The following is a 24,937-nucleotide window of genomic DNA, read 5'->3' as shown; positions in this document are numbered from 1 at the left end:
CTGATGTTCCTCTACGTGCACGTCTACCCAGAACCTGACAACTTGAATAAACTCCGTTCAGCTGAGGACCAGCAAGGATATTCTCGACAGGTAGGGTGACATGCGAGCTTGACAATTTGTGGTGAACTCAAGAGCAGGGAGGAGCCACCATGTCCTGAGTTCTTTCCTGGTTCACCGCTTGCACCCTTTGCGCTGCCACCATCACCATCACCGCCACCAATTGGATAACCCGTCCCAACTTCACCTACACAGGGGATGGACACTTAAACTCGCTTGCAGTCATCTACAAACGACATATTTAATCAATATACTTACCCGAGCAGCGGATGACTACAAGTGCTGTGTTTGTACTTTCTCGCGCTTGAATCAGGAAACCAACGGAATTAAAGCGACAATATCCGTACCATGCTGTAGGAGTATCGGACGGAAGGCCTGGGACGAGCTGTCTACAAGTACTTTCCTAAACTTGCTCCATCCATCCGATACATTGGCCAAATCAAGATGGCGGACTCTTCAACGACACGCAACACTAGGCTCTTTGGCCTACCGACAGAACTCAATGACCAGATCATCTCCAAGCTGAACTACCAGGACCTTTGCTCCCTCCGTGCAACATGTCACTCAGCCAGCGCATTGATTCCTTTGACTACACTCAAAACACTGCGGCAAAATATCAAGGCAAAGCTCCTCGACGAAGAGGCAACCGACTATGCGCAGAGGGAAATCAGGTACGGCAACATGGCGCACTGGGCGCGTGCATTTCCAACTGAGCGTCGGACCTGGTACACCAACGATGCCATCTGTAACATCCACGCCAACTTCATCACCAGAGCCTGTCGATTGAACTGCTATGCCTGCTTGCAGAATCTGCCCCGGGAATGCTTCACAGATTCGCAAGTCATGGGGAGTCGAAGTCTTGGGCACAAAGATGCCGAAAGACGCTTCTGCAAAGTCTGTGGCGTAAAGAAAGGCATCTGGGCGAGAGGCACCACGATCAAAGAAGCCAAGGGTACTTGGGTTGTCTGCAAAGGATGTGCCTCCATCAGGACAGCAGACTCGAAGTACAAGCGCGATGGTGTCTGTTCTGCCCAGTGCCTTTCCCAAGTGATCAAGGAGTACCAGAATACCACTTCGAAGCCCTGCACATCTAAGGGAACTAGCTACATTTCACAAAACTCCAGTACAAGTGCAGAATCCCATGAAACCAGGACGTCAAACACTCGGGCAACTCGATGCTTGCGATGCTGGGCAATCAGCCATACCGAGAAGGTGGCAGACGGCGAATTGGCTCTACATCTATGCAAAGAGTGTGAGGCTTTTACTCGGTCGTCATAGTCGAGGTACTTGGAGATCTTGAGATGAATTTCGCAGGGAAGATTTGCGAGCGCAGTCATTGTCTTGTCATTGTCCCCAGCAATTTGAAGAGCGACCTCATTTTGTGTCATGTTATCGCGGTCCGTCCGGAAAGTTAGAGTGTTGGGTGAAGAGGGTCGCGTCGCCGTTGTTTGATGTAAGCAACAACCAACAGGCTTCTGGCGACTGATGAAAGGGGTTCACAGCAGAAATACTCACGCAGCAGAGGCAGCAGATGGACTTTTTGCAGGCAGTGACACATAGACTCCTACTGCCTCATCCAAGCAGTGACAAGAACAGATGACTGCTGTCCGAGGCAGTCAAGCACACAAAATTTTCGTAGAGCTTCACTGTAGTCTGTACCTTCGCCAAGTCGAGATCCCTTGGTGCACATCTCACCGCCTCGTCGCTGTCCGCGGCTGGACCGAAGGCTTTGTCCTTTGTCCTTGTCGTTGCAATCCGACCAAGGAACGACCAACGAGACATGATCTTCGGCGAGACACGACCTAGCACATGTGAGGCGAATGATCGCACGCATAGTGCATCTCTGATGATGATGCCGCCAGGTCACTTATATGCAAGAGCTACACCGGTGCAATGGACCGGACTCCATTCGATTTGTAGAGGATTTCCAGATGAAGCACATATGGTTGTTTGTTGTTTGTCCAGCCGTCGGCCTGCTCGAATCAGTCACTCAGTCACGTGACACTGGCATATCTCGATATATGAAACTCGGTCCCTTCCCCTGGCGCCCTGGTCGTTCCTACCCAATACAAAGCATTTCTAGCGCTTTTTCTACACACAAATTACGTGAAGTACGGGAAAAATATGTCCCATAATTTAACGGCCTGCTGCTCCCTGTCGAATTGATCTATTATCTGTTTTGTTCTCGTTCGGCTGTGGGAAGAGTCTGGCAATTCTTTACGCAACCAACCAAGGTCCGACGCCGCTTCTGCAATTGTTGTTCCCAGCTCTCATATGGGAATTCTCGATTTTCTTGCGATTGTTGAAGCCATCGAGAGACCATTGAGAATGTCTACGACTCTTTACTCCTGTCGGTCCTGCAAGATCTCCACGATTCTCCCTCAAACACTACCTATTTTTGCCGACGACTTTGAGTTTGCAGATGCTAGCCTTGCGCCGCGCGCATGCCCACCAAATCGACGTTTGGTAGCCGCTGTCATAGCCGCCCTAAGGACTATCATTGAGATTGCCTGCGACTTAGGACCTTCCCTTCATGTGGCAGATTGCTGGAACTGCGACATGCTTTCCAGCGTGCTCCCACGTTGCCAACCATGCCTCTGCATGGTTTGTAGCCTGCTGATGAGCTGAACACCGTGTAGCTGCAGCGCACAATCTTCCTTTCGCCGATGAGCTGCTAAATCCTCTCTTGCAATTTCGACATTGCCGCACGGAGGGACCCATGCAGCTCCTTCAACACCTCCAGATCCATGGTAAATTGTGGTGACGGGGGTGGAAGAATGTGCGGCCTTTGGTTTCAAGCAGTGGCTGGTCCTCGACACGAACCAAGCGAACGAGTGTTCCCGTTCAGAGGCGCAGATGCTGTCTCCTGGGTGCTTGGTCCGATCGCATGGCATGACTGCTTCTTGTTGTAGCGATACCTCGCTGATCATATTTGTGGCTCAGCAGCATGCGCCCACGCATACATATCATGATGCAACACGGGTGATTGCCATGTCATGAGCTCACTTTCAACCTGGCTTATGTTGAATTGCGCGAGGATCATGGCTTTGTGACAGCAGTATGTGTGGATGGCCCTCCTCTTCTCTATTATCAGTCACCCCCGATGCGTTCGGGTACCAGCCCTGGGAATATGCAGTCGTGGTAGACCCAGTAAGCTGCGGTGCTTGACCAGGCCCTCCTCCTGTCCAGCCGTGTTGCATGTCCACGTGTACTGGCTGATATGAAGCGGGTTCGCGAAAGCTTGGAGGGATGGAGCCTTGCGGGTTGTCTAGCCCAGCGGGCATGAGACTGTGGCTTGCTGGAGGCATCTGCTGCAGGTCTGCCGTCATCCTTCGTTCTACTGTTGGATAGGTATGACTTCGGTATGCGGCAGGGAAACCATGTTGCATTTCTTCAGACTCCGAACCCGACATAGATCGTGCGGGTGGGTGGCCCCAGTTGAACGCTTCATTGGAATGTGCAGTTGGATAGCGGTACGCGCTCTCTCGTGACATCGTCGTCATCGTTGAAGGCAACGACCCGGTTGCGAACACCGAAGAATATGGCCCTGAAGGTGCATTCCCGTAGTGCGGATAATACCCCGAACTCATCGACTCTGTCGGATAATGTCGCGGCGAGTCGTTGAGATATGGTGAAGGTGTGACGACATGCCCATGCTGCTGTTGGTGGTGGTCGAAGGGGCTGGGATATTCAAGGCCTGAAGAACATCAGCAACGAACGGCCACTGATGGATTCTCCACGTGCCAGCCCCAGGCACGCATATCACACCCAGGGCTGTCTGTGGACAACCAGGGCAGATGCAACAGACCTTCTCCTTGATCAATACGTTCAAAAGAATTGCTTCTGAGGACACCACCGGGTGAGGATGAGGCAACCGAGGCGTCACCCTCGTTGAAGAGGCCCTCAGACTTTGTACTTGATCGAGCGCGCTTACCCGGAGTCGGATTCTGTTGGTCAACAGGGTAAAACTGACAGTCTTTTCTCAACCGGAGGCAGTTCTGGCATCTACCAGCCGGGTCGTCGAATGCAAGCACGCATCGAATCTTACGACGTCGACAATGTCCTATGCCCAGTCAATTTGTGGGCAAAAGAGACCTGAGGATGTCTACCCACCACAAGCGACCGCAGTCCGATGGTACCCCAATTTGTTGCGCTTTTTGTCGGCTGCAGATAGAGCTTGTCCTTCAGCATCCATGTCTTGCACGGCCGGCGAGGAATTCGTCTGTTGGACAAGACCAGGCATGTTCAGCGTCTCGGTTGAAGCGCCAAATTGACCTTGCGCAGTGTGACCTCCTGGTGCGAAACGCTCAGATTCGTCTACTTCCGCTTGCATTTCTGAGAAGCAACGGAAGTTGCTGGGTACCACGAAGATGAAGGATCACTCCCTGAACCGATCAGATTCCGAGCCTCTACGCCGAGTATCCCAAGCGCATTCTTAAACTATCACGACGATATCAGTACTGGTCGGAATAGACTCCATTGAACGTAGGTGGGTTCCCAGACACAACTTGTCGACGCCGTCTTAAATTAACCAGCCTGGCCGCTCTGGAACACGCTGCTGTCGTCCAGGCACAGCCTTGTCGATGGTGGTGTCTGATTGCGAGGAGGAGATCGATCCTATTCGGACTTGGAAGATGTACAAAGTTGAGTGACGACTTCTGCCCCGCTTCAAGATGAATGAGACAATCAGGGAGGAGGCGCCAAAGGTGGCGTCGGCTGCGATGCTCGAGAAGGCGGTTTTCGGATTCGACCGCAAGCGAACGTATCAGAGAGAGCGGCGTGGTAACGATCCCGCGCTGATGTGCAGGCTCGAAGGAAAGTACAGCCGTACCAGATATTAAAAGAAAGGAAGGGCTGGAAGAGCAGGCTTGTGAAGCCAACGACGGAGATCGAGAGGGGTCAAATTTGATCTGGTCGTGACAGGCCCGACAAAACCTATGAAAGGACCCGGGCACAGGTTCAGCAGGGCTGAATCCAACTCGTCGTCCAATGGAATATTAACCAAGGTGCGTTCAGTGCGAACAAATACAGCAGCAGTGATGAACCCACTCGACAGACGACGCAATCACCCTACGAGTAAATGGCACAACCTGCAAGGAAGCATAGGGCTCTACGAAAAGGATGCAGAAATGGTGATTGGGATCTTGCATCGTTCTGCCCTGGTTGGACCCTCTCTAGTGTCAACTATTCCCAGTGGACCGATCCTGGAAGTCGAGTGCCACGAATGCCATTTTAGTTTGCTTAGCTCTTTGAGTCTTCAGACACCCAGTCCAGGGTCCGACAGATGGACCATTGGCTATCTGAGAGAGCTTTACAACCGGTGCAATGAGGAAGCGGATGATCGATGCTAGGGCGTACGAGGTCCCACCAAGGTCAGCCCAGGGCAGCTGAACCCTCCCCGACAAGAAACACCCTTTCGTGCTTGTGCCGTTGCCACATTTAGCTTGGTTCTACAAGTACATGGAGCATTGCAATCGACTGTCAGGCTTCAAAGCCTGCGCCTTGATTACGAGTGAAAGCCCAGAACACAACGAAAAGAACTTGGAGCCGAAAGTTTAGAAAGCTCAACGTTCTTCGACTGTGCAGGTGACTAGCATTTTTTGCCCCTGTCTAGACTCCGGCAGGTTTGTTAGCCTCGTAAATGAGAGAACATCTCTTTGGGAAGCTGAAGCAGTCCCAGAGCCAAGGGCAGATTGACTCCCCTAGCGAACCAGACACATGGAGCCCCCGAAAGACGGCGCAGGGGGCTCGGGTTTAGGACCGATCTGCGCTCTAGATTCCTCGCCAATCAGCGGAAAAGTCCATGGAAGATACAAACGGGGCCTTTGCATTCATGACGGAGGCTCATCATGCGCCAGACGTCATGACCACCAAAGAAACTGGGAATCCAAGCCACAAGAAAGAGAGAACCCAACTTTGCCCACCGCGAGGTGAAAGTTCCCGGTATATCTCTCATGCAGGCTGGTCGATGTTGTCGCGAACTTGGAACGGGAACCAGTGCCGAAGTCGCAGCCTGAGGAACGAGACGACCGATGGGATCTCAAAGCTAAAAGCATGTTTTAGAGGAGGCACAGGAGGCTTCGGCTGGAGCGGATGCCCTCCTCCAAAGATCTACCACGCCAGGACTTCAAGGGTCGAGGCAGATGCTCGAAACTGACCCAGTGGTGCCTTAGAAAAACCCTCCACTTTCTTGGAAGTTGGGGGTATGTCGAGAATCGAGAGCGCTGATCCTGCAAGCCCAGCGCCACTTGGGGCGTTTACAGGCCCAAACGCCCCCTCCACTCGCGTTGATGGTTCAAACGGCTATCGAATGCCAGACGTCCCAAGCTGGATTGGCTGCATAGGCACTTTTAATTGACACAGCCTTCCATCCTCGCTGCAAACTGAGGTAAAAAGCGCTCCAGTCATCGCGTGGCCAGTGGAGCTCGCTAATTAATGACATTTTCGGAGGACGGGATTGTGAGATATGGTTGGCATGCTTTTGCGGATCACCTTTCTCGACAAGCCAGTACAGTACGAGCTAGGTAAGCGATACACAGTAGTACGTTTACTGGATCCAAGAACCTGGCAGCTCGTATCAAATGTACACGACGACACTTCCAAAGCCGCATACATCCTCAGTTATGTATGAACATGGTTCCATGCTGGTTCCAAAGGACAACGACAGCCTTAATGCCACCCACGTCACCTCACCTCTTGGCTTTTGTCGGCGGTCTCTGACGAGGCCTGTGGGTGCAAACTGGTCTCTGACGAGGCCTGTGGGTGCAAACTGGTCTGTGCTGTGCGTGGCTCAAACTTGTTGCGCCAGAACCATTACTGAATACCACTTTCTGAGAATAATGATGAGCATTTTACACCACAAAAGCCATGGCCCCGGTTCTCGCAGATTTCTGTCGGCGATTTGGAATTGCAGCAGCTGAGTGACTTGAAGGGCATGTTGATCTCAACCACGCGCGTCAAGTTACTGGCTGGACTGGCTTGCGATACCCACCTTCTGACGACAATTTGAACGAGCGCGCAAGGAAAAGCTCTAGAATGCGAACTGTGCAGACAACAAGTCGCCTGTGTGTCTGTCTGTGCGAAGAGGCGTACGATGAACTTCTCGAATACGGTGTGAAGGTGCAATCGCCATCGCAATCTTGCACCATGTGGCTCTGCCCTCAAGTCATCCCACCCGACCCTGTTGGCATCTGGCACAAGGTGGACTTTGGAGATTCCCCGGCCATTAAAACATCATGGAGCAACACATAGAATACTAGGTCCGTCCCCTACCTAATTCTTTGAGAAGCTGGAGGCGCAAAAGACATAGAATATGGCATTTTTGTGGGGTTTCGTCAAAGCTGGCAGACGTGTTTTGGTGGCCTTGAATCTCGAGCAGACCGACTGCCGTTCCACCCTTGGGCTCTCCAAACTAACCATGTGGCACCCGTGCCACGTGGATCGAGCCTTGAGCCTTGACCTGGTCGCCTGGTCCAGGCGCTATGGCGGCGGAGGATAACCTAGCTGCAAGGTGGTATCCTCAACGGACTATTCACGCCCGATTAGTTGGTGGCCTGATGGCGCTTTCGAGCATACCAATGCATACCTCAATTTGCCAAAAATACTATTGCGAATGTCACAATGCTTCGGGGCCATTCAGAGCGAGCAAAGAGGTTGTCGAAAACGAACGCCCAGGCGTCTAGATGTCATTTTCCGATACAGACCAGACTATCGATCTTGCAAGAGGCTTGCGTTTTCCAGCCGCAACGAACCGTTACGAGTACGACTCGCTTTAAATTTGGCAATGAAAGAGACTCACAGCCTCTGTCGGCTTCATTCCGATCTTGCGACGTTGATAGCTCTGTGAAAAGTCAAATTTCGTCCTGGCACACCACGTTTCAAGGTGTAGATGACTGCCTGGTCACTACGCAAAGCATGCACGAGTCAAAGCAGTCTGCTATATGTATTTGCGTCTCCTTACCAGAGACAGTGGGCATCGTCATTGACGTGCCAGAGACTTCAAGGAGCGGAGCGTGTTGCCCCCAAAACGGCTACCGAGAGTCCCCTCTACCCTGTGTTTGAACTGCATGATATCCCACTTGGGTCTTTGACAATTAGGAAGTCACAGATCGGCCACAGCTTCTCGGTTAGGTGAATGTCGAGCCCCATCCACTAGATACCAATAATCATGTGCTTCTGATCACCCAATGCTGATGACACTTCAGGCGCCGCATATTCATGACGCCAGGTGGGCTACGGATAGGGCGGTCCAACTGGATCAGACCCAGCGGTGGCAACGACGCCGTATCCGAACAATCTAAGTTAAGATGTTCCCACTGGGCCGCGACCGCCTTTCACTAGGAGGACTCGAGTACTGGGTTCTTTCTACCGCGCTACTAAGGAGCAACTCATAAGACTCGATTCGTGCATACTGCAGATCTCTGGCTCCAGACAGTCCCTTTCTCCTCGCAGACATGGACTTAAGTGCGAAAATAGGAATAGCATACGGCTATGTTACCATGCTACTAGTCTGACTGCAAGAGCTCAAGTGACAACCATGTCAAGTTACGAAGAGCATGCCGTCAAACCATGATCGAAGCTCTTGATGTATACGGGTCAACTTATCATGCTCTGTTCTGCTGTGCAGGCTTAGTCTTGGGTTGCTGAACTCCCTCCATGGAACGTTTCGGTTTCTTGGGAAGAAGGACTAACCGCCGCATTTCCTCCATAGCATTTTTCAGCCTGCTGTTGCCCGATGGCGTCTCATGACTGTTTCCTTTTCGCGTGGTCCACATAGGCAGGCTTTATTGCTAACATCTTGGACCGGTACGCAACCTGTCTAAGCGCTCTGCAGAGTGCCCCTTTATCTTACGCATGCGTGAATCGGGCGAAATTCATTCAAAAGAAGCGAATTAAGCATTGAAGACGCCTCGAGTGTAAGACGCACATTCCATCCCTGTACGTAACGGCAGTGATATGGAAATAGAAGCAAGATGAACTTTGAGGACTGAATTTGCTGCTTCCACAAGGCTGCGTCTTGCAGAGTGTCACACATCTCAGGAGATGAATATTTGTCGATTGACGGGAAGCCAGTGTGCTGAACAGTCTGATGGCACAGATCTTGATGCAGTTCGACAGGCTTTGACAAAGCTATTGCTCGGTACCTGGTACTCGATGCTCTGGCAACGTCCACGGCGGAAAACCACGATCTTCAAAGAATAGACTACTGTGCCTATGTACTCGAAATTTGTCATGCTCGAGCAGACGCTCATCTATTTCTCGGCTTGAAGACAGGGAAAGCGACATCGTTGTTCGCCTTACTTTCCACCATTCGACCGAAGGAAACGGACCATCACGACGAGGCTGTGCGAGACTTTTCGTCATGGTCAACGATCTAAGACTTCGAACATTGGCCCACAGGCGTCAAAATATTGTGTGGGCGCTTCTCATTGCTGTGGAAGCAAGTTGGAGCATCTTAGCCACCTAAGTCGATTCGGGGCTAGAGTACAGGGTCGAGGATGACAAAGGTCATGCTCGTCTATTCGTATCGGGCAGCGACGACTGCTGCTCTTGACTATCGAGAAACGATCCAGGTCATCACTATTGATCGCCCATGACAGCTAATATACGTCGTCGCCCGAAAACGTATAAAACTCTGAGCACATTGTCTTGGGCCAGATGCCAACGTACAGCCCCTGGCAATGAGAGGTCCAGGCAGATCATTGCCCAAACCTCAGTCGTCATCTGAACGATTGGAGAACAACAGCAGGTGTTGGTCACGAAGATGCGTTGAAAGCCAGCAACACAGGAAGAACATCGCTTTTGATGTCCTGTTTGTCAACAATCGATTTGATTGGACATATCATAGGCAATCAAGCTGTCGAGAAAGGGTTCCCCAACGGCTGGGTGTGCATGTACTCGTACAAGTAATCCTTGAGTGTTGGGAGGCATATGTGGTCTATCCATGTCAGCGCCTCCAATTCTCACTCGCAAGGACCCATGACCGATTTCGACATCCCTTCATAGGGTTTGAGTGGCAAGGCATTTACTACTTCTTCCTCAAAATAACATCCCAGGGACCATTTAGCAATAAGGTGCACGTCACTTGCCAGGATTCTTTGCGCACGGTCAAGCCGCAGCCTCAGTGACTCCTTGGGACCCAAGGATTAATTCCGTGCTTCTGAACGCCTCCCTGTGGGACTTGTTGGTCGAGGAATGATATTATTCAGCATGATTTCATGCGCCGATCTTGGTCTACTATCGCTAAAGGTCCAGAGCCCAAGACGGACCGTGTCACGACTTGTCCGGAGTATCGGCTATGTTGACGGCTTGAATCGTTTCGAACAGCTGGAGTCCTGCGACCTCCAGACCAACATGGCCAACATGTCTCTCAACCGGGCCTATGAACGACGCCAACAACGCCTATCAAAAATGGAGAAGTGGTCGACTACTGACTCGTATGTCAACCCCGCTCTCCAGCTCAGACAAGTCCATGTTATGATGCCCTTATTCAGGTGCATCATAACCGTCCCTTCAAGGCCTGATTCGCCTCAAAAGACACAAGCGAGGCCAAGCAGCTGTCGTCAGCCGCATCATCCATTCTGCAAGCTGCAAAGCCACCAGCCACCCAGCTTGACCCAGATCCCTGGATCCCTGTTGTTGACCTGGCATGCAGCTTGTGGTCAGGTAATGATCGACGGGGACTCGACAAGGTATGTGCGGTATGAGCTGGCTGTGGCTGCATGACTGTGCAGTAGTTCAGAGCGTCACCAATGCACCTCGTATCACAAAGTACCTAGACTGACATCGATCTCTGGGCATCCATAAAGTGCTCTAACTACCACGACACCCACGACTACCTGCCTGACTCGCTTAAAGGAGGTGCAGCTTGGGTCCGCGAACTCGCGGGGGTCTAGAACGGCCAGTCCAGTCTAGACGTCGGCCTAGAACTCACCCACTCACAGTGGCACACGCGTAGCTGCGCCCAGACAATAATGGAACTGTCACATCGTTGATGTTGGAGATAATCATGGAGACAGTGGCACGGTGGCTATCCTGCTCGTACTGTGACTACCGTATCTCTTACGAATAACTAAAAGCAGACTCGTTTTGAATCCACATATACGAGGCATCAGCTGATCTGTGGCGACCATTTCTCGATCTCAAAGACCACGCTGCGAACCACCAAGATCGAGATGGTGAATATGGAGACAGGTCTTCGATGTACTGTATCCGTACAGTCGTGACATCCGGACATAGAGAGCTTCATCGACGCGGGCCACGATCTGAGCATGTTGTTACGGAGTAACAGCGGCGAGCATTCACGATGCCCTCCTCTCATCACGAATATGCGCAATTGACTTCAAGTTCCTCTCCAAAGAGACATTTCCTTCCACCGGAACCTACGTCTCGTGGCACGATCTCTTGTGGCGATTGCTCATTTGATCCTGTGCTACCGAAAAACCACCATCCCTTCCGCGGTCGTACTGACAAAAGGAGCAACTGTCTCTCATGATTCCGCTATGTCACAAGTCATCATTCGAAAATGCTGTGTTAATGGTGGTACCATCTGTGAAGAAGTCTGCTCACGATACGATCCAAAAGGTAGACATCAAAAAGGTCGACAAAACCATATGTCCTCAAATAACGCCTACGGATTCGCCTCTTCGTCGAATTGGGACTTTCGAACTTCTGCCCCTTCAAGATGGATGCGTGCGGCATCGTTCAAGTCGAAGGTAGAGCCACCAACATATCAATGCTAAATGGGATTTTTGTTCTTTCATTTAGGGGAAGCGAAACACAATGCTATCAACAAGTCGAAATTCTCCTTGCAACTGCCCACACCGGATCGACGTGCATGGCACATACTTGGCCAAAGGGTACGGCCACGAGTTCGGCGAGAAGATACTTAGGACCTCCACCGACTCGCCCATGACAGCACACGCAGCCTCACCTCATCAATCGCTGCATCCCCCCTGACAGCAGCCTCGGGAAAGTGAAATGAACGTGATTGATGGTCCCAAAAAAGCATACCACAACAGACAGTGAGATGGACAGACAAGTATATACGAGTAACTTAGTTCGCTTTGCAACTCGAACTTTGCTTATTAGTAGTTCAGTACCACCATGATACTAGTAATTCCCAAGAAGAACGACAGTGAAAATCGATTCCATAGACTCGCATCATTGGGGGTATTCCCATATATCAAATGCCACCACTCCCATCACATAAAGCACGGCCCCATGCATCATTCAGCATCGGGTTCGCTCACATAATCTTCCACCACCTTGTCCTTGGACTGCGAACCGTCTTCCGCGGACCGCATGGCCATCCTCTCCAGCTCACATGCCGTTGCCTTGATTCTATTCCACCTCCAGTCCATCAATGCCCAGCCTTTCAAAGACATCGACAGGGAGGGACCTTCTGTCAAGCGGACTTTTCCATAGCACAACCCATCCTTTTCCCACCCCGGTGGCCCCGTACCGTCGTACGTACTAGGCTCTTACTTACTCCTTCACACCGACCCTCACAATAACACCCACCTCCAGGGCCTTGGCCTCTCTGATTGCACAACTAAGACACGTCCTGCCCACGCGCGCAATGATCGCATTCCTTCCTTTCTCCGCACACCACGCCCGCACCAGAATGTCCTTGTTCCGGATCTGCTCGGCGCCAGGGCCACACTCACCAGCACTCGCACTAGCACTGGACGAGCCGGTCACATGACTCGTCATCGACGACGACTCCGAGTGAGAACCACCGTGGTACCTCGCGATCTCGGCCGGAGTCAGAGCATGCCTGGCATCCACGATCCAAACCTCCGCCGTGCTTGCCATGCCTGACCCCGGCGGCTCGAGGCGAGGGTTCCGGATGATTTCGTGCAACGTCTTGGTGACGAATTTGTATGTCTTGTGGAGCGGATGTGCAGGGAGATGTTCGGCCGCCTTGTGCTGCGGGTGCTGCTGGACATTTGGCTGCTTTGCGTCCCCCGAGTCGGGCTTAAAGGTCGCGTGCCCGTGGGGCAGACGGCACGGGAAGGCCGTGACGAAGTACACTGCCCTGTCCAGGCCGTAGCGCACTTGTTCCGAGATGGGCACGTCCGATGGTCGGGCGGGATCAGTAATAGTCAGGTCGAACTGCGCCCATGCCGAGACGACGTGGTCGGGGCTTGCAGCTGTCGCGTTGGTGTGGGACAGGTGGACTTGGACATTGTTGACAGAAACTCGGGCATGGGAGTCGTGGTCGTGGTCGAGGATGTGGTCTGTCACCATGCTGAATTCGGCGCCCATGATGCCGCCTTTGCCCCTGCCGAGAGGGCTCGATTCCATGGCGAGTTTGTCACCGTCCAGGATGCGCGGTCGTTCGCGCGTCGATGGTACGGGGTAGCTTTTGATTTTCAGCCAGCGGGTCGAGACCGGGTTGGAGGTCGATTCGATCAGCGGCACGAACTGTGGTAGGTAGACCCAGCCCATGCTCTCCTTGGAGCCGTACAAAGGGGCCATGACGCGACCAACGATGCTGGATTTGGACCACCAGGAGGAGTTGCCGAGGACGAAGCCTGACGATCGGAAAGGTAGGCCCACGGTGCCTAGTCTAGTGAGCGTTGCTGCATCGGTGTCGTTCTCGAGAAGTGTCGCCATGAGCATGTCGCATGTCGAGTTGCCGGGCAGGATCAGGCCGGAAAACCAACTGTGTGAAAGCCAGCCGCCAATGGTGTTGGGAGTTGCTGCATGGAGGTTGAGGCCGAAGTTGTCCAGGTGCGGAACTATGCTTGGCTGTGCTTCGTGCGGAGCATGATGGGCTTCGTCTGTGCAGAAGAATGCGTCCATAAGGAATCTTTCTTGTTCTTCGGGCGTGCCATGACATAGTTTCTGCGAGAGGCTTTCCTGGATCTCGGCAGCACGTGGCCAGCCAATGTTGGTGGCGAAGCGAAAGACGCCGTCGATTAATGGAGGCAAAGCGCGTGGAAGGATAGCCACATCACAGACGTCCGGTTCCGCTTCGACTGCGTCGAGGCCGAAAGTGTGTCGGAGGCCACCGAAAAAGCCGCCGTGATGGTCTGTCGTCTTCCGTGACAGATGACTCCCCATGGGTTCGGGCGTGTGACTCGCAGTGTCCGACTCTGATCGAGTGTCTGCGTGCTCGTTTCTCTTTGCATAGCAGAGATCCAAGAACCGTCTAGCTGCCACCAAGTCCCAGTCGACTTTGAGTGTGCGGAGCTTGTTGAAGTGGTGTATCTCTTCGCCGGAAATCTCGAAGTTTTCGGCATGCATCGCGATGCCTAGTCTCAGTGCAGCGTCAAGGCGAACAACTAATTCGATGGCAAGGAGGACTTGGATGAGGAGCCACTTCCGTTCGGGATTGATGGTCATGGTGCCGGTTGTATGATCGTATTTTGTCGTTCGACTGTGCAGGATCTTCCCAAATCGCAGGCGTGCTTCGGGTACGCTGAGATCGAGCCACGCGCCTGGTGTAGCGAGGACTTTGACCAGGGCCTCTATCTGAACTTTCATTGCCTCTTTGTCGTGGTATTTCGAGTCGTCCTGCAACCGCCGCGGCGGATAGAGCAATTCGCCAAAGAGGTGATCATGGAGTTCTGGAGATTTCATCTGATCCAAGACCGTGGCTCTCCAACCAGCGGTCACCACCATATCTCGCCAATCGTCAATCACTTTCAGTCTGTCAACCAAGCTTTGCATGGTGATAGGTCTGACACCGACGCTCTTCCACGCCTGTGGGCCTTCGTGGATGAGCTTCAGGCGGTCTTGCTCGGGTGCATGCTTGCCCACTTTAGCATTCAGTTGGTCGTTGTCCTTAGACAACGCCAGCATATTGAATGCCTCTGTGGCTGGAGCGTCGCCTAAGGCCAAGTCGATCTCCACATCTTTTGCATGTTCTCTGATCTTGCCGTCTTGTACGCCGTCGGCGACTGGTCGCTCGAGAAAATACCTTAGTCCAACAGTTCCAGGCTCCCTTCCCTCTTGCGCTAGCATGTTTGGCCTTTCATATATCCCCAGCTCAAACAGCGGCCTCTTTCCAGTCTCCAGTCCTGCCTTCTTGATGGGAAACGGCATTCCTGGTGTCCAGCCAACCTCATCTGGTATGGGCAGATGTGCGTGTAGTGTACAGAAAGCGAAGCTCTCATGCTTTAGAAACCTCCGATCCTGAAGATCACCTACTTCCAGATCATTGTTCCAGGGAAAGAAAGCTTGTGGAAAGAATCGACCTCGTCGTCCCTTTTCTAGGATAAATTGTGGGGCTCCATTGAAGAGATGCTCGACATCCATCCTAGTTAAGCCGTTCCGCTTGTTGGAGTGTTCATCCTGAGCTTCCGCACGAAATTCGGTAGTTGGACCTTGGCCTGTGTGCCGTTGAGTATCTGTGACACTTCTCATTGTCACTGTGGTATGCCCGTTCGCTGGCCGGGGTGCAGGAGGGTGATATTCTGCCTTCACCGGCTCCTTGCGAACACTTTGGACGGTGGCAGTTGGCGATAACTCGTCGACTTTAGGTTCAGGAGCCTTATCCGCCAAATCCTTGGTCAGTTGCTTCTGGCTTATCTTGGTCTGCACTAAGATTCAGCCTTGTGCGACCACAAGACGTCGAAAGTACAGTCCGGCAATTTTCTGGTAACATGAAATTGACAAGCTTACCTCGCTTTGATGATGGGAGTCATCTTTCTTCTTTGGTGCATCTTCCGATCTGCTGATGGTCCTGCTCAATCGCCGGAGCAGGGAGGGCTTGCTGGCATTTTGATCTCGCTCGGATGAGGCAGCTCGACTTCGAGATTTCCCAGTGCTGTCCTTACCAATGGCCTCGTTCGAGGTTTTACGAGAGAGCAACGTCATCTTTTGACAGAGCAAGTTCAATTAGCTTCGGCTATCGAGGCCAGACCACGTAGGGATCCTGGCTATGAGCAGTTGTCTGTTTCGATAGACGAGTCGGCATTCGTCGAAGGATTAGTGCAAGATCTCAACCCAAAGGCCGATAATGAGGAAGCTATCTCATGATACGAACAAGAAGCAATGGTGAATTTAGAGGGATTTCGACTCGCGCAGCGAAGTTGCAGAAGCAGGTGACTTATCGTGCTTATGTCAGCCAGTTGCATCCGCCACACGTGATTAGCAAGCGCGATATTCTATGTGGCTGACGTCAGTGCTGCCCAAAGAAGACAAGGCTCCTACGTGCCTCGGCCACGTGTTCCCGCCCAAAGCCGGCATTGAAAGATGCAAGAAGCGCAAAGGCATTGAAAGACGTCGGCCCTTAATCGCTTTTACAAGTCAGAGCATAAGGCACGACGAGGACAGAATGGTGATTGTGTGGTCAATGTGTCGTGTCTCCATATGACAATTGAATGCTGTCTCATATGTACTTGTTCTACTCCCATGAAAGCATTCGCCAACAAAGATAGTGCGAGAGCTCTCTTCGTGATGAAAGTCGATCTAGCCCTGCCATCGTTGAGCATGCAAGACATGCCGAAGATATATGCGCCGTAACAATGCATGCTCGCTCCTAAAACAGATCACCGTATATGTCGTAGCTGCTGCCGCCCAAGGTATTCCGGCAGCAGGCCTCCAGAACTAGGAATTATGCTCATGGATGTCGTTAAAAGTAATCGTCGTGTATGTACGTCGTTTTTGCTGTGGGCTGGACTGTTCAGACCTCTTCCACTGGGCCGTTCTCCTTTTCTTCGTTCACGACGGAACTGTTTCGCTTTGGCCCGCCTGGCATTGAAGCAACTCGTTTGTGCCTACTTAGTAGAGGCTGCCCATTCAGTCCGCTGGGAATTGTGTCAGAGCTTTCATTAACGGCGCCACTTCGTGATGGTCCTCTCAGACTTGACGCTCGATGTCGATTGGCCACATCATGCATGCTGTCGACACTCATGCGGGATTGCGTAGGTGTGGATCCCTGTTCAATGCCCATATCCTGGAAGTCTCTCATGCTCCAGCTCGTGCGATGTACCCTTGCACCATAAGGCACGTTCGACATACTAGTCCGAGATCGCATAGACTGGGTTCGAGAGGCTGGACCTTGACCGTAAGCCCCATGAACTGGATCCATCGAAGCTCTGTGAGAACCAGGACCATCGAGATTCTCCTTATCTTGACCCTCATCTTCAATTTTTGGCTCTCGTCGCACAGCTGACACCGAGAAATAAGGCTCTTTAGGAGCTTCAGGCTCCGGTGGTGGTGGAGGCGGCCGAGGCTTCGGTCGATCAGTGGCCTTGCGGTCAACGTGTGCAAAATACCGTGTTCTAGGCTTCAACCAGGATCGAGGCTTGATGGTTTCACGGTACCGAGTGATCGACATATAACTCGAAATAGAGCCCAGAATAATGGCGAGCATCAAACAAATGGTGAGGATGCCTTGAATGACGATGATAATCACACCAATCACGGTCGTCATGATCCGATCGAGGCCGAACCGAGTGTCAAATGCCGAAGACAAAGCGACCGTGGCAACTTTGCTGAAACCGAGGAGATACACCATCAGCAGGTTCAAACGATTGCTCTCAAACGGCCTCATCAGAACAATGGCCACCAATGCGATAATCTCCCACGCCAAAAGGCCGAATACCTGAGTAAGAGCACGTCCAGCGGCGCCACCGTAGAAAGCGGCCCTGACGAATTCGTAGATTGACCAGAATGAGAAGAACCACCATTTGCTGCGGCGGAATCGCGAGGATAACCAGCCAAACTTGGTAGTGTAGTTAGGATCGTCATGTACGTGGACTCGGCCAGAATTGAGAACTGGAAAGTGGCGCTGCAGCCAAGTCGATGGCCTGGCTTCGCCTTCGGCGCTCTGGTTGGGATGTGTTCTGCTGCGGCTGATCTTGTACCAGGCGGAATGTGTCTTCTTTTCATGATCGACTGCCCCTTGTGAGTCCTGCCCGGCGACCTCAGGCAATGCTTCCAGTTTGGTTCTGTACCAAAGCGCGAGGCCACAAATAGCTAACATTCCGACAAGTAAAACCGCAAAGACAACCGCCGCAATAGCCTTGACACCGCTGGATCCGCCAAAAGTGAATTGGAACATGGTCAACAACATCATCATGAAGAAAGCAATGTAGCAGGTCCTTAAGACGGCAGCACCGGCGAACCGGAGCCAGTGTTTTCTGAAGTAACCCAGGCGATTGGTTTTGACCACGCGCATTGCAGCCAGAGCCTCAACTCCCCATTTGAGCACGAACATGGTGCCAAGTAGGCAAGCCATCAAGATGAGGAACCATAGCAATCCCGTCAAGAAAGCATTGGACGCTGGAATATCCAACTCGGCTAGTGTCCCAGCAAAGCCAGAGAAATTTCCCGGCAAAGGCAAGCCAGGCTTGACAGGGGTGCCATACCACGAGTACCCATCGGTCGAATTTGCCAAAGCTCTTCTCTTGAGCACATGCTCCAGTTCGTTAGGTCTGAATGTCACACCTGTACCCTCGTGAGGCTCGAAGGGGAGTGAGGCGGCTCGTTTGTAGATCTGTGAAATCTGATACCCTCCTCCCAGGCCAATCGCGTTTTCGCCGTTGGGAGCAGCACCAACCACGCTGATGTTTCCAGTGTTGCTGCCGATGAATTGGTTGATCGAGTTCTGCATTCTCTGGCTGTATATCATACCAGCGGACCATGCATAGTTGCTCCAGAACGCGACCAGGACACTCGGCCAGTTCATCGACAATGCTCCGGTAAAGAAAATGTGATGATAGACAGAGAAGACCACGAACACTGAGATGGAATGTGCATAGTGCTTTCGGGTTTCTGGGATGTTCTGACCGTAAATAGCCACAGCAACAGATGAGATCACAGCAATCACAGCGAAGACGCCCAAGATCGGACCGACGGCCGACGCATGGGCAAAGGTAGCTCCGTTTGTTACCACAGCCGAAAAACAGGCGATCTGTGACTGCGTGGAATTGGCAAAGATTCGGAGGATTGCTTGCCCCTCGAAATCGGGTATTGTAACAGCGATCGCCGGAATAGTGGCCACATCTGCCTGGGCTATGGGGATGATACCGTTTGCTGAGATCGGAATTGACGAGTTGAGGGGGCAAAGACTGTCGATGTTGGCGCTGCAGGGGTTGAATGTTAAATTAAAACGAGACTCTCCATAGGCAAAGACACCAATGTACACTGTGATTATGTTAGCGAATGCCCGCACTCGGACCTGCAAATCTGGGACATACTCATCAGGCTCTCATTTGTCAATGCGGAACTACCTTCCAAGTGGAACAAAACGGTCATATTATCCTTGTAGTATGCGGCGTCGAAGCGAGTAACATTGATGAGGGAGTCGCCCTGACAATCCCCAAAATCCCGAGTGTACAAGGCCGGCCTTCGGTCGTCCTTGAGCCATATTGTCCCGTCATTGCCAGTGTATTTTATCCAGGTGACGTTGTCTGCTGCAGCTGGCGTACTGAGCGAGAGAAGTGTCACCAATATTGACCACACCGTGAACCAGGAGAAAAGTGTCTGTGAGCGCACCGACGCCATGGTACCGCAGGCTGGCACCAGGCTCACGGGAGGATTCTTGACTGAGAGCTTTGCAGGTAGGCTGCGTCGGAGGAGGTTGGGTGACTGGTTTGACTGGATATACCGTGGTGGCCAGCGGAGATGGGCCCAAAGTGATGTTGATGGCGCAGGCAGAGTACCAGCCTCTTGGATTAAAGATTATTTGTGAATTATGTGCAGATTTGTGCAGAATAACTCCTCGCTCTTCCTCCAGACTCTTCTTAACACATTTCAAGGCTTTGCCATCGGAGAGTGTCGATTCTGGTAGGGTAGCAGTGGATGCATTGGCATAAAGGACGCTGAGACTACGGCAAGTTCGGAAACGACGGGCTGATCTCGAGCGACTGCGAATCGTCCAAGGCAGTCGATCTCCTTCTTGAATGAAGGTCGTAGGATTTGCACGGGAGGGATGCAGGTTTTGCGATCACTTCTAAAGGACAGAGTGTGGGAGGAGTGACGGTGGGTATTGTGAAAGTATGGTTGTTGACTTGCAGGGAACTATCGAAAAATCGGTGGAGGAAGAGCCGATGCACATTTGCATATGATATGCCCGAGCTTAAGCTCAACAGCTGCCTCTTACTGATTAGAGGCTCGAGGCACTGTAGCTAACAGCTTCACAAAACCAAGCACCAACCAAGGATCCTCAAGCTTTCACTTTTTGGTTCAACCATCCCTCTAGGTATGCAGCAGCATGTCACTTGCGACTGGTGACGGCTGCTCTCCATCTTGGTCCGTGAAAGATCCCCTAAGCGATGTCAATCCCACCCTCACGCCTCTCTTGGAAAGTCATGACGCTGCAGCTCTGCAGGCCTCTCCATCACTTACGAGTACCAAAGTACTCGTACCTTGGATATCCATCGTCTTCAGCTCATCTAAGCTCACGGATTTGAGAAGACTGGACATGGCACGAACGTCCCGTATCTTGAAGCTTGTGAAGGTTGTTTGTCATCCCCGTTGGACTTGATCTGCCCTGTTACGCTCATACTCGTATTACTCTCCGCGGAACTGGCGTTAATCGACAAATCAGTGACGAGAGGTCGCCCAGAAGGGAATCGGCTGCGAAGAACATCTAAAAATCCCTGCACAGACCAAACACACAAGAACGTCCTCATGCCAACGTCCTCTCTTATTAGCCAGCACCGAGCATATACCACATCTACTTACTCTTAATTAACCGCTATTGACAGCTTCTCTAATTGAGCTCTCGATGTACTTGTCGTTCCAAGGTCAGACGGAGCGAGGATTCATGATCTGGCTCGTCTTTAGGAGGTTTGAATCCCACCCAGAGAGAGCAGGCCTTGCAGAATTCGTATCCGGTTATGCATCTTTTCGTCATTTTTGTTGAAGCTCGTGGGGCTCACTAGGCCTTCATGCAGCCACAGATCTGGATTCAGATCCTGTCAAACGGCATCTTGCCTGCAGCTTGCGGTAGACATGTCACAGACATGTGTCATTAGATTGCTCCAGCCCCGCTTCCTTGCGTAGGCAATGTGCTCGTTGCCTTGATTTTTGCCCAACTCTTATTCCCGTACGTTCCGTGTGTGGGTGGTGAGGTGCACCGTTTGTATGTAGTCCTTGCGGGGATATACATTCTTGACGAGATGGCCCTAGGCGGCTCGGAAACGTGCCTGATGTGAGCGTCCGTTTTGCAAGGAGCAGTCTATCCTCACACTGGCGACAAGTCACGTCGAGTTTTGACGGACAAACGACGAACACGATCCCCAAGGCATTACCCAGAAGGTGGGGGTTCTTCCTGATATACAAGGAACAGCTCTCCAAACTTGACCATTCTCAGAATATTCCATTTATGTCCCGGTCTCAAAGCGTCTTCTCTATTTCAGCTACAGGCGTCATCACCTCTCTGATCTTCTTCTTGACCGCCTCACCTGGCTCTTCATATGGCCTTCTGGGTCGCAACATGGCCTCCAAATCACCCGGTATGCCTGCCGCTCTGGCGCTATACTGACTGACGGCATATTTCGTCGTCGCAATACCCGCCTTCGTCGGGTTCTCCGCGTGCGCCGACATCCTCTGCAACGCCAATGCCTGGTCATGCTTGCCCATCTTGTACAAATCGAAAACCTTGACCACGGTTTTAGGGAAGATATTCCCAAACGCCGCAATACACCCTGCACTCCCCGCTGCGAGGCCACCAACCAGAAAATCCGACTGCCCTCCGAAGACGGCAAACCTCTCGGGCTGGAATGTCGCTGCCAACCTTGTGATCTTGCCAACTGACCCGCAGGTTAACTTGACGCCAACGATATTGGGATTTTCTTGGGCCAATTGTGCGATAACATCGCTGTCGAGATCGAGCCCGTTGCATACAGCGGGGAAATTGTAGATAAGGATCGGCAAGGGCGAGGCTTTCGCAACGGCCGTGTAAAAGTTGTGTACCACTGACGGGGTCGTCTGTTTGCCGAAGTACGCGGCGGGCAGGACGAGCACGTAGTTTGCCCCTGCGGCTGCGGCATCCGCAATATACTCTAGGACTTGGGCGGTGGAGTGGCCTCCTACGCCGGCTATGATGGGATAGTCGGCTGGAACGGACTGGCGCGCAAGTTTGAGGAGGGTAGCCCTTTCCTCGCGAGTTAGGAGGAAGGTTTCAGCATTGGTGCCGAGGATTACGAGGCCGGTGAGGCCGGTCGAGGCGAGGTAGCTGTAGTACTGGGATTGTTGGGTGGCTAGGAGGGTGTCGGTCGCTGGGTCGAAGAAGGTCACTGCCGGGGTGTAGATGCCTGGAGGGGGAACAGGATGGGAATGGGTGTATTGCGTTGGGGGTTCGAGGGTAGGTAGGGAGCCCATTGTTGCTACAGTATGTTGAGAATCCGGTCCGATGGCACCTCGTAGAAGATAAAAGTCCGCTTGAGAGGGAGAGAAGGAAGAGTAGTCGAAAGGACTACCTACCATGTAGGTATCAACAACCGCCCTTTTACAAATACTCCGTACGACAGTGAGAATTGCGTCGCTGTTGATGCCGACATCGCGCGTTGTTCTCCGCATGCGTAGGCGAGGCGGGGATGATGAGCACCAGGCTTCGGTAGGAGATGCTCCGGGCACGAGGCCGCCATATGCCGCCATTATGCGAGGACTAGCCGGTTCAGCAGCCCTGTTTTCTGATGAACGTGTATCTTGGTACACTTTGGTCTGTGAGGTGAGGTCGAAAGCATGATACATACTGGTTTGGGTGCGAGTGCCGTTACATGTCCTTGGAGTGCAAGAGCAAGCATGGAATGCAATACCTTGACGAACCAACAGTTTACTCCAGTCATTGGTGACACGTGCAAACCAAGATCAACATCAGCTTTACGGTTTCGCTTTTCCTTTGTACTTCTCTCACATCATGCATCATCTTTTCTTTCGCGGCTACCATCTCGGTGGCTTGTTCTTTCGGTGGCATCGCTGCATGCGATGAAGAGGATTTCAAGCTTTCAGCCTTGAAGCGGACGGTGGCGCAAAATCCTTGTCCGTTTTGGCAATATTCAGGAGACAACCCGACCTCACGTAAACCAGATTTTCGGAGCGATCTTCAACAAGACGTGCCCACCTGCCCATGAGCCTCAATTAGCGGACGCTGACATATACGCTGAATGCGGCTCAGACCGACATTTCAGATGTCGCAGCCTGAAAAGGACATCACTCTTCCCATGCCTCCAACCACATCTAAATCTAAGCGGCAGAAACCTGCATCACAACTGTTTTCACGAAAATCCACCCTCGTCATATTTATTGTCGTGGCAGTCTTTCTAGCACTGACAATTCTTCGGAAAATACACAATGGGCTATGTTCATCCCTCCTCACAGGAAGTGGTTTCTGTCCAGCGATACTGGCAAATGTATGGCATTTATTCTACCATCTTGGCGGTAACGGCCCATGGATACCTAGAATCAGTGGCATTGGGTACTCCAATGCTTCACTGCCTAAGCATTGTTCGGTAGACCAGGTTCATATGGTAAGGAAAGCACCCAGGATGATTTCGGCCTGACTGACCTCCTGAAACAGTTGTCGCGGCATGCCGAACGATATCCTACCAAGAGTGCAGGTGCTCGTAAGTCTTCAGATGTTGCAATTGGATCATCCTTGTTGATGAATTATCAGGGCATCTCGATCTCCTAGATCGACTTCAAAATTCTGGAGTCGCCCTAACCGGAGAATTGTCGTTCCTGGATACTTGGACGTACTTTACAGATCCCTCAACCCCGGCTTTCGAAAATTTGACCGATACCGGTCCATATGCTGGCACTCTACAAGCCTTCAACACCGGAAAGACGTTGCGAGACAATTACGGTCACTTGATACCTCAAAACCGGCGTACCAGGTTTTGGTCATCTGGCTCTCCGAGAGATGTCGAGACCGCCAAGTTCTTCGCAAATGGTTTCTTTGGTCCGGATTGGAACTCGGGCGGCTCTGCTGAGCTGGTAGTCATCCCAGAAGATGCAGAACGGGGCGCCGACACACTGACTCCAGGAGACACCTGCTACAAATACCGAAAGGATGGATACGGCCATGACTACGGATACGGCAAGCTCGAATTGTGGCAGAAAGTGTTCACAGAGCCCATTGCCAGCAGACTTGCGCAGCACGCCGAAGGCATGGAATTCAGCCACCTTGATGTGTACAGCATGATGGAAATGTGCGGGTTTGAGGTCCTCGCTAAAGGTGTTAGCCCTTGGTGCAGCGTCTTCACGCAAGAGGAATGGCTACACTTCGAGTACGCACGGGATCTCCTGCATTTCTACCGTGCCGGGCCAGGCAACTCCTACGCCGGTGCAATGGGGTTGCTATGGTTGAACGCAACTCAGAAGCTGATGTCAAACGAGTCTTCAAACGACGTGTATTTCAGTTTCGTCCATGATGGCGATATAGTTCCTGTCATGGCTACGCTGCAGATCCTCAACGAGCGAGTGCTTCTGCAAGAATTGCCTACGACTCATATGAAGGCGGACCGACATTGGCGGACCAGTGACGTGGTACCAATGGGTGGCCGATTGATATTCGAACGGGTTGGCTGCGAGTCCGGTTCCGAGACAAGCGAAAAGGAATACTTTGTGCGACTGTTTATCAATGACGGGCTGATGAAGTTGCCGGGGTTGCCCATGGTCAGGCATACCAAACATGCTGTTCGTTTGGAGGATTTTCAGGATTTCATTGCCACGAGAGGGGAGTTGTTTGGCGACTTTCGAGAGGTCTGCTCTCTATCTGCGGACAGCCCTGATGGAATTACGTTCTTACATCAATAGACATATATATATAGGCGACAGCGGAGAAGGATTAGGGTTGAGAGTGTACACAATACACAGTATCAGCGGGATGCTTCGCCCTTATGCGGCTGACTTATTAATAGCATGATACCCCTGCAGATCGTTTTGTTGGTTGCCCGGCACGAAACGAAGCTTG

At 52.1% G+C, this 24,937-nt stretch overlaps 7 protein-coding genes across 8 annotated transcripts; 2 read left to right on the top strand and 5 right to left on the bottom strand.

Annotated features, from left to right (window-relative positions):
• Positions 1-49: 49 nt before the first annotated feature.
• On the top strand, positions 50-1,691 carry PV05_05848 (uncharacterized protein). The gene has a single exon (XM_013462406.1). The coding sequence runs from the start codon at positions 502-504 to the stop codon at positions 1,333-1,335; it is 834 nt and encodes a 277-aa protein (XP_013317860.1). The 5' UTR covers positions 50-501; the 3' UTR covers positions 1,336-1,691.
• An 897-nt stretch (positions 1,692-2,588) lies between these two features.
• Positions 2,589-2,987, bottom strand: PV05_05847 (uncharacterized protein; the record flags this gene model as incomplete). Its single annotated transcript, XM_013462405.1, has 1 exon — positions 2,589-2,987. One exon carries the CDS (start codon positions 2,985-2,987, stop codon positions 2,589-2,591), a length of 399 nt encoding a protein of 132 aa, XP_013317859.1.
• Positions 2,988-3,065: 78 nt separating this feature from the next.
• Positions 3,066-4,425, bottom strand: PV05_05846 (uncharacterized protein; the record flags this gene model as incomplete). The annotated part of the gene is made up of 3 exons (XM_013462404.1): positions 4,171-4,425; positions 3,866-4,120; positions 3,066-3,754 (listed from the first exon to the last, which is right to left on the bottom strand). Exons 1-3 carry the CDS (start codon positions 4,388-4,390, stop codon positions 3,066-3,068), a joined length of 1,164 nt encoding a protein of 387 aa, XP_013317858.1. The 5' UTR covers positions 4,391-4,425.
• Positions 4,426-12,074: 7,649 nt separating this feature from the next.
• On the bottom strand, positions 12,075-16,078 carry PV05_05845. Of its 2 annotated transcripts, none has more exons than XM_013462402.1 (2): positions 15,691-16,078; positions 12,075-15,603 (listed from the first exon to the last, which is right to left on the bottom strand). In XM_013462402.1, the coding sequence occupies exons 1-2, from the start codon at positions 15,883-15,885 to the stop codon at positions 12,544-12,546; spliced, it is 3,255 nt and encodes a 1,084-aa protein (XP_013317856.1). In that variant the 5' UTR covers positions 15,886-16,078; the 3' UTR covers positions 12,075-12,543. The 2 variants fall into 2 exon arrangements, with proteins under 2 accessions (XP_013317856.1, XP_013317857.1); XM_013462403.1 differs by having other exon boundaries at positions 12,075-15,558.
• A 264-nt stretch (positions 16,079-16,342) lies between these two features.
• On the bottom strand, positions 16,343-20,021 carry PV05_05844 (uncharacterized protein). The gene is made up of 2 exons (XM_013462401.1): positions 19,215-20,021; positions 16,343-19,161 (listed from the first exon to the last, which is right to left on the bottom strand). Exons 1-2 carry the CDS (start codon positions 19,519-19,521, stop codon positions 16,694-16,696), a joined length of 2,775 nt encoding a protein of 924 aa, XP_013317855.1. The 5' UTR covers positions 19,522-20,021; the 3' UTR covers positions 16,343-16,693.
• A 1,237-nt stretch (positions 20,022-21,258) lies between these two features.
• On the bottom strand, positions 21,259-22,499 carry PV05_05843 (uncharacterized protein). Its single transcript, XM_013462400.1, has one exon. It carries the CDS (start codon positions 22,447-22,449, stop codon positions 21,358-21,360), a length of 1,092 nt encoding a protein of 363 aa, XP_013317854.1. The 5' UTR covers positions 22,450-22,499; the 3' UTR covers positions 21,259-21,357.
• A 199-nt stretch (positions 22,500-22,698) lies between these two features.
• Positions 22,699-24,918, top strand: PV05_05842 (uncharacterized protein). The gene is made up of 3 exons (XM_013462399.1): positions 22,699-23,492; positions 23,543-23,588; positions 23,639-24,918. The coding sequence occupies exons 1-3, from the start codon at positions 23,130-23,132 to the stop codon at positions 24,778-24,780; spliced, it is 1,551 nt and encodes a 516-aa protein (XP_013317853.1). The 5' UTR covers positions 22,699-23,129; the 3' UTR covers positions 24,781-24,918.
• Positions 24,919-24,937: the final 19 nt, after the last annotated feature.

This window comes from Exophiala xenobiotica (genome assembly GCF_000835505.1).
Source record: "Exophiala xenobiotica strain CBS 118157 unplaced genomic scaffold supercont1.3, whole genome shotgun sequence".
Lineage (NCBI taxonomy): Eukaryota > Fungi > Ascomycota > Eurotiomycetes > Chaetothyriales > Herpotrichiellaceae > Exophiala > Exophiala xenobiotica.
This window is presented reverse-complemented; position numbering and strand designations above follow the sequence as displayed.

Coding starts and splice junctions, on each gene's coding strand:
- PV05_05848 (XM_013462406.1), top strand. CDS start 502: ATGGCGGACTCTTCAACGACACGCAACACTAGGCTCTTTGGCCTACCG.
- PV05_05845 (XM_013462402.1), bottom strand. CDS start 15,885: ATGACGTTGCTCTCTCGTAAAACCTCGAACGAGGCCATTGGTAAGGAC. Junction 15,604..15,690: donor ACTCCCATCATCAAAGCGAG/GTAAGCTTGTCA, acceptor ATCTTAGTGCAG/ACCAAGATAAGCCAGAAGCA.
- PV05_05844 (XM_013462401.1), bottom strand. CDS start 19,521: ATGGCGTCGGTGCGCTCACAGACACTTTTCTCCTGGTTCACGGTGTGG. Junction 19,162..19,214: donor GACAAATGAGAGCCTGATGA/GTATGTCCCAGA, acceptor ACATAATCACAG/TGTACATTGGTGTCTTTGCC.
- PV05_05843 (XM_013462400.1), bottom strand. CDS start 22,449: ATGGTAGGTAGTCCTTTCGACTACTCTTCCTTCTCTCCCTCTCAAGCG.
- PV05_05842 (XM_013462399.1), top strand. CDS start 23,130: ATGCGGCTCAGACCGACATTTCAGATGTCGCAGCCTGAAAAGGACATC. Junction 23,493..23,542: donor CGGTAGACCAGGTTCATATG/GTAAGGAAAGCA, acceptor CTCCTGAAACAG/TTGTCGCGGCATGCCGAACG. Junction 23,589..23,638: donor TACCAAGAGTGCAGGTGCTC/GTAAGTCTTCAG, acceptor ATGAATTATCAG/GGCATCTCGATCTCCTAGAT.